Source organism: Phoenix dactylifera, unplaced genomic scaffold, assembly GCF_009389715.1.
Source record: "Phoenix dactylifera cultivar Barhee BC4 unplaced genomic scaffold, palm_55x_up_171113_PBpolish2nd_filt_p 000587F, whole genome shotgun sequence".
In the NCBI taxonomy this organism is placed as follows: Eukaryota; Viridiplantae; Streptophyta; class Magnoliopsida; order Arecales; family Arecaceae; genus Phoenix; species Phoenix dactylifera.
Genome location: NW_024067987.1, coordinates 205,379 through 212,888, shown reverse-complemented (window position 1 = coordinate 212,888; position 7,510 = coordinate 205,379). Strand labels below are relative to the sequence as shown.

At 40.3% G+C, this 7,510-nt stretch overlaps 1 protein-coding gene across 2 annotated transcripts; it reads left to right on the top strand.

Annotated features, from left to right (window-relative positions):
* Positions 1 to 1,357: 1,357 nt before the first annotated feature.
* LOC103722943 lies at positions 1,358 to 6,497 on the top strand. Of its 2 annotated transcripts, none has more exons than XM_039119644.1 (11): positions 1,358 to 1,618; positions 1,805 to 1,924; positions 2,542 to 2,655; positions 2,783 to 2,899; positions 3,023 to 3,505; positions 3,621 to 3,982; positions 4,078 to 4,177; positions 4,620 to 4,679; positions 4,832 to 4,915; positions 4,993 to 5,109; positions 6,042 to 6,497. In XM_039119644.1, the coding sequence occupies exons 1-11, from the start codon at positions 1,592 to 1,594 to the stop codon at positions 6,342 to 6,344; spliced, it is 1,887 nt and encodes a 628-aa protein (XP_038975572.1). In that variant the 5' UTR covers positions 1,358 to 1,591; the 3' UTR covers positions 6,345 to 6,497. The 2 variants fall into 2 exon arrangements, with proteins under 2 accessions (XP_038975572.1, XP_008811918.2); XM_008813696.4 differs by lacking the exon at positions 1,358 to 1,618 and adding an exon at positions 2,251 to 2,353 and having other exon boundaries at positions 1,796 to 2,109.
* The last annotated feature ends 1,013 nt before the right edge of the window (positions 6,498 to 7,510 follow it).

Genomic DNA, 7,510 nt, shown 5'->3' with positions numbered 1-7,510 from the left:
ATTTTACTTTGTACATGAAAAAAAGGTCTGTACTTGTTCATCGAATGCTTGTATAATTGTGACCAAATAATTTCAACAAATTCATTTCAGCCAAAACTCCATTATAGGAACTTGAAATTTTTTTATTTTAAATAATTGGTATAGATTCTTGCCAAATGAAAATATGCGCATGTTGAAGGGCATGTTGGTCATTTTATCCAATGTGATGACAGCTTGATACGGCCAGGAGGGGTAGTTCTATATACACCCCCCCTATTGCTCAGGACACCCCCAAAAACCAAAAAAAAAAATACCCAAACTAACCTTTAGTGTAATTACCATATTGCCCTTGAAATTTTCTCACACACCCCCCTTCCTCCTCCTCCGTTTCGTTTTGAAAAGAAAAAAAAAAAACACCCCTCAAACCCCCCTTAAACCCCTCCTCCCCCGTTCCCCCTTCTCCCTCTCGTCGCCGGCATTCTCCCGATCTCCGACCACCTCGCCGGCTTCTCCCGGAACCACCTCGCCGGCTTCTCCCGAAATTTTTTTTTTTCACGGTTCGTGCTCCGTTCGGCACTGGACCGCCGAACAAAAGGCTTCTGTTCGGCTGAACAGTGCCGAACAGAAGCCTTCTGTTCGGCAACCCTCAACCGAACAGATCTGTTCGGCTGCACAGTGCCGAACAGAAGGCTTCTGTCCGGCACTGTTCAGCCGAACAGAAGCCTTTTGTTCGGCGGTCCAGTGCCGAACGGAGCACGAACCGTGAAAAAAAAAAAATTCGGGAGAAGCCGGCGAGGTGGTTCCGGGAGAAGCCGGCGAGGTGGTCGGAGATCGGGAGAATGCCGGCGACGAGAGGGAGAAGGGGGAACGGGGGGTTTTGGGCGTTGGCGAGGTGTTTTGGAGGGGAAGAGCGGGGTGGGGGGGGGGTTTGGGGGGTGTAGAGAGCAATTTAGGTGAGGGGGTGGGGAGGGTGGGGGGTAATTTAGGAATTTTTAATTTTTTAGGGGTGTCCTTAGCAAATGGGGGGGTGTAGAGAGTATTTAATTTTTTTTTAATTTTTGGGGGGTGTCCTGAGCAATAGGGGGGGTGTATATAGAACCACCCGGCCAGGAGCTGGAAAGGAGCTGCGGGGAACGCGCACGTTAGCTCATGATGAATCATGGGGCGCTGGCCCAGGCTCTCTGGACCGCGAGCCACGCTACAGTGCGCCGCCGCGAGTAACTTTAACTCCATCCCCCCTCCCCCCGCGCTCCGGTCCTTCGCGGTAAGAATAAAAAGTGAAAAAAAAGAGAAAGATTACAATTCAGCGCGAGAGCTCGCTTGCTCGAGAGCAAGAGAGAGAGAGAGAGAGAGAGAGAGAGAGAGAGAGAGAGAGAAGCGCAGCGTTTTCCGATGGACGAGACTGTCGCATCCCCCTCCCCTGTCCCCTTCGCCATTGTCTCTTATGAGATTGTAGAAGAAGAGCACTAGAAGAGCAAACCCGTTAAGCTTTCCTGAATCTTTCTCTATTCTCTGTCTCTCTTCTTCTTCCTTCAATGGATTCTGGAGTTTAAGATGGTACCTTTGAAATCCTCTTCGCCATTGCATTAAATTTTCCGGCTCCCATGAGGGAATGAATGAGTTCGAGACCTGTCTCCAGGTTAACTATTTCACAGCTCTTTCTTTAATACTTTGTGCGCTTTATATATATATATATATATATATATATATATATATATATATATATATATATATATATATATATATATATATAGTTTCTGTGGCATTGGAGGGTGGGCATGGGGTTGTTAAGGTTTGCAGCCTTTTTACGCTTTCTCTTTTTCAGAGAGGATTTAGCGATAAGCGGTGGAGACTGGACATAGAGAGGAGCGAGGAAGAGGAGGAGATGAATACTAGAGTTCGGACTGCGGTGCAGGGCATGAGAGCTCCTCCGAAGCACGATAAAGTAGGCTTCTTTGGCGCTAATCCGAGTTGGTCTGTCTTTTCTTTGGGTTTTGTGGCGTTTTGTCTCGGAAAAAAGTGGCTTCTTTCATGCAATCGAGGGACGTCCCCTGGGTTTTTTCTCGGTCACCGATGGTTCTTTTCTGAAAGGAAGATTGGATTTCTTTAATGGTTTGTGGAATATAGATTGTAAGCATCTCTTTCCGAAGTACGAACCCAGAAAAAAAAAGATTTTGTCGTTGGAACTGTGAAAAAATGTTTTTTCTTTTTCCCTGAAGAATTTGGTTATGAACCGATGGAAGTGGCCCTGTTTTTCTTTGGATGTTTCAGAAGTTGGCGGTTTTGATCAAAATTCGAAATGGGTTCGGTGATTTCGATCGCAAAGTCCACTCCTTTGAGGAATGAAATGGCCTCAGATTGGAATTCGAAATTGGTATCTTTTAATTTCTCGAAAAAAATGCCGTTTTCCCCCCCTTGCGTAGATTCCCTCTTAAGCTGGAAAATTCAGTCAGAACTTCTAGTTTTTTGACTCTCCAATTCTTTTTTTTTTTTTTGTTGAGAAAACTCTCCAATTCATTAATTTGATTCCTTCTTTCTTATATGAATCTTCCACTGGTGAAGGAGATGGAGAAGGAGAAGAAGACTGAGGTGCAGGGAAGTAGATTGATGGATGCAAGGAAGGGGCTCAATCAATGCCAGTCCAGAAGAGAGAGGAAGATTGCATTGCAGCAAGATGTATCTTTTCTTAGTGCATTTCATCTATAAAGAGATCTCTTTGATATAATTATGTTGTATTTAAATTTGATTTAGTTGTTTCTCTATGTTGCTGGTGTTCATGTTCCTCTTCTCACTTTATTTGCAGGTTGATAAGCTAAAAAAGAAGCTTAGACATGAAGAGAATGTCCACAGAGCTCTGGAGAGGGCTTTCACTCGACCTTTGGGTGCTCTTCCTCGACTTCCGCCATATCTCCCTTCATATGTAATTATCCTTTCCTCTCCCTCACTCTGTTCTGGTTTCCTATGTGTATCTATCAAACTATCAGTTTTAATAGATGTATCAAGGTTCAATTTTGAATTGGTTTTCTTTTCCCATTCAATCAAGACTCTAGAGCTGCTGGCTGAAGTAGCTGTTTTGGAGGAAGAGGTGGTTCGGCTTGAAGAACAGGTGGTGAATTTCCGGCAAGGCCTCTATCAGGAGGCCATTTACGTCTCATCCTCCAAGAAAACCAGGGAAAGCAATTCTGATTCGTATTGTGATCGAAACCCATATCAGAATTTCAAAACCATGGAGCAGGCGAAACCTTTTGCCCGCTTAGCTTATGCTGAAGATTCAAACATCAGCAAGACTTCGGTCTCGATGAGGTGGTCTTTGGATGCGGATTCAAATCGGCCTTCCTCTAATCGGTTTGCCGATGGCAAAAAGGCACCCAAGAAACCAAAGTCTTCTTTGGCCTTGCCAGAGGATTGCCGTGGAAAAGAGAACCAGTTGAATACCAACTCTGCTGGGAATTGCAAGCAATCACCAGTAAAGAAAGTTTCAAAAATAACAATGCCTGCACCGGTGGAAAAGCATTCAGATGCCAAGGTGAATAGCTTTATGAATTCTAAATTCTTCCAGAGCTGGTCTGATAGTATTCCTTCATAATTCTTTTGGTGAATCTGATATCTGTATTGACTATTATGCCATTGCTTGGTTCCAGACAGGCTGCCAAGTGATGACTAGAGAAGGAGTTGAAGAGGGCTTTCGTGCTGCTTCTGATAAGGCAGCATCAGATGATTCCAGCGGCCCGAACAAATTATCTGAGGATATCCTAAACTGTATTGTAAATATTTTCTCACGGATGAGTTCGCCAAAGAACACAATGGAAGACCTGGAGATGTCTCCATCTGTTTCTGGTTCTTCTGTAAGTTCAGAGGAGACCGACTTTCGAGATCCTTATGGTATCTGTTTGGAATTTGGAAGAAGGGATATTGGCCCATATAAACATTGCCGTGCAGTTGAAGCAAGCTCAGTCGAACCGAATGTTATCACGAGTGCTCCATTACTTACTCGTAGACTAAAGTTAGTTTTCTGCACTTAATTTGATTCAACAGTCATTTTATTAAATTTGATGGCATATATATGTGATATTTACTTCTTAATTTGTTTGAATTCAGTCATTTACTCAGAAAGCTTGCATTGGTGGATTTGTCGAGGCTTACACACCAGCAGAGGCTTGCTTTCTGGATCAACACTTATAATTCATGCATGATGAATGTAAGCTGTTAATAAAAATCCTTTTGGAAACTGGAAGTAACCTTGCAATTTTTGTATAATTTCTACTAATATTTAAGGTTCAAGGCTTGTTGCGTTTTGGGGTGGTACATATAGAAATTTATAATTGCTTGACAGTCTTTAGCTATATTATGATTTATAGCTCAGATTACATGGTTTGGTGGTTGAGGTCTAGGAGTAAATTTTCTTTTCTAAAAAGACGTTTCTGCACATTGTACCATCCATTTAACAAATCATGTCATCGGATGCTAGCCGCTTCCGTACAGCTAGCAAAAGAATATATCAATATTATTTATGCCTTCAATTAGATATTTGACCATCTGCTAATCTCTGTTAATGAATTATATAGGAGCTCTGTAGCCATCAGAAGGAAAAAAAGTGTCTGATAGATAGTTTTCTGCTTTTCATTATTATTTTGTTACAGGCATTTCTAGAGCAAGGGATACCTACTAATCCTCAGATGGTTGTCACTCTGATGCAGAAGGTGTGACTTCTTCACTGTTTTCTTTTCCTCCCTCTTTTTTGTTTCTGAAATCCATACTTGGGATAGGTATTTCAATACAGTTGATTAGCTTGGAATGCCCCTAAAAAGTGATGAACAACTCTGTTATCCATCTGCCTGTATTATTATCTCAGGCTCTGATTAATGTGGGTGGCCACTTGCTCAGTGCAATGACAATCGAGCATTTCATTTTGAGGTTTCCCTATCACTCAAAACATGTAAGTGGTTCTCTTCTTCTGTTTCCCCGAAGGGCTGAGTACTCTATTTTTAACCGATGCTTGCATAAATTCAACAGGCCTACCCAAAAGGATCAAAAAGTGACGACATTACAACAAGAGGCATATTTGGTTTGGAGTGGCCTGAACCCTTGGTAACATTTGCGCTCTCATGTGGAAGTTGGTCCTCCCCTGCTGTAAGTTTTTTAACCACATTGAATTGTTATAAATTGCGCAAGGTTTTGTAGTTGTTTCTGCAGCTTTTTTCATTGAATGGTGTTGCTGCTAAGAGTGACAGCATGCCCTTTGTGTGTATATTGTTCAGTTCATTAAACACATTTCGACATGCATTGTACTTTCAACTTGATATAAGTGGTTGACATAATATTTAGTATAATAAATTGCAAGTAAATAACAACACGATGTGCTGTACATTATTCTATTTTGGGCTGGTGCAGACTGTTTTCTGTGGTTTTTCTTGTTGGTCCCATTGTGTTCTATATTCTTTCTCGCAACACTTGATGAAGAATGCAATGACAAGGGTAATCCAAGAGAGTAAAGTGGGAAAATGATAAACTAATATGATTTATGTTGTGCCATTACACATAATCAGTTCCTTTGTAGTATTTTGGAACAGCTTAGCACTTGATTAGTCCTATTCCAGTGACACTTTCGATTTATGTTTTCAGTGGCTTCTCCTGGTGGCCTAAATTTGTTTCTCTCTCTTTAAATGTAATAAAACAAAATGCAACGGCAAGGTAATTGAAGATAGGCAAAATGGAAGAGTAATAAATTAATATGCTGTTGTGCCAGTGCATTAGTTTGTACAGTGTTTTGGAGCAGTTTAGCACTGTGATTAGTCTTATTCCAATGACACTTTTGATTTATGTTTTCCGTGGCTTCTCCTGGTGACCCCAATGTATGTTATTCTCTCTCTCTCTCTCTCTTTAAACTTACTAAAATAAAATGCAGTGACAAGTGTAATCCAAGATAATAAACAGGAAAAGATAATAAACTAATATGCTTCCTGTTATGTCAATACATGCAATCAGTTTTTTTGTAGGATTTTGGAACAGTTTAGCATTGCGATTAGTCCTATTCTGGTGGCACTAATGTTGTTTTAATATAGGTAAGAGTTTACACCGCGTCTCAGGTCGAGAATGAGTTGGAAACAGCCAAAAGGGATTACTTACAAGCAGCAGTTGGTATATCCACACCAAACAAGTTGGCGATTCCAAAGCTGCTAGATTGGTACCTGCTTGATTTCGCAAAGGATGTGGAGTCACTGATGGACTGGATTTGCTTACAACTACCAAGTGAATTGAGGAATGATGCAGTTAAATGCCTTGAGATGGGAAGAAGAAGTGCAATTCCACAGCCTATACAAGTCCTTCCATATGAGTTCAAGTTCAGGTACCTATTGGCCCCATAGAGTATTCTCTCTGCGTCCTCCATAGTTCATGGACTGAAGGTTTTTGTACACATCTTTATAATAAAACAGGTTGAAAATGCAGAGCTTATTTATTTGTCCTATTTGGCAAATGTTTTTTTTACCGGTAAATCAGAATGGGGTTTTAGCTCTTCAGATTTCACTGTGCACACCCATTTTGGGAATGCTACCTTTGTAAAAAAATGTGGATATATCATCAATGCGGTTAAATTATTGCTGAATAGAAATTCAGTTAATTGTCAGAAAAATCCTTTTTGCCCATTTTGATCCGATTGGGAAGAACAAAGAATTTTTTCAACCCGCTCAACTCAAATCTCTCAAAAGAAAATTAGAAGACGATAGAAGAATTATAGGGTTTAAGTCCTCTTTTCTTTTATTGATCATCAAAAAAAATAAGGTATACAACCTCTATTTATAATAGTGAGACCCGTTCTTACATAATTCATATCACATTCCTCTTTTCTTTTATTGATCATAAAAAAAAAGGTATACAACCTTTATTTATAATAGTGAGATCCATCCTTACATAATTCTGGTCACATTCCTCTTCATAATTCTAATAGAATTCTGTTTGCTAAAATAGATATTACAGTGGAAATAAACTTGAAAAAAGCTAAAATTTTTTAAGAGGTAGATTTCGACTTCTACATTTTCTGACTTTTATCGCTTCATCTAATTCTTCTCGAATGGAGAGATACATCCGGTCAAAGTCTTATTTGAGAAGAAAATTTTTAGTTTGACTGATCCATTTCAGGCTTCAAATGATGAAATTTGGGCTCGATTGCCAGGGGTACCACCTTTAAAGAGTGGGGCATCACGATCTCAAAAAAAAATATCCGATTTAAGAAAAAAATCATCTCAATCGGACGTCGTATGATTTGTCATGGCTTCTGGAAGTTTAGCCAGTGATCTGACTTTTCGATGTGGTAGATCTTGCTCTTGGAGCCTGTCCAACCTTACTTGTAGTGGCCAAAATGATCTACATCGAGGCTAGGTTCACCACCTTTTTTTTGGTAAACAACAGCAATTGTAGTTCTTTTGTTAGCTTCATTATTGTGTAAGATAACATGTCAAAAATGAAGCAAATATAATTGGTTTCATGGAAGTACTTTGACTTAATCATGCAATAAGTACTTATGGTTCAGAGG

Coding starts and splice junctions, on each gene's coding strand:
- LOC103722943 (XM_039119644.1), top strand. CDS start 1,592: ATGAATGAGTTCGAGACCTGTCTCCAG. Junction 1,925..2,541: donor CTCCTCCGAAGCACGATAAA/GTAGGCTTCTTT, acceptor CCACTGGTGAAG/GAGATGGAGAAGGAGAAGAA. Junction 4,680..4,831: donor TTGTCACTCTGATGCAGAAG/GTGTGACTTCTT, acceptor TTATTATCTCAG/GCTCTGATTAATGTGGGTGG.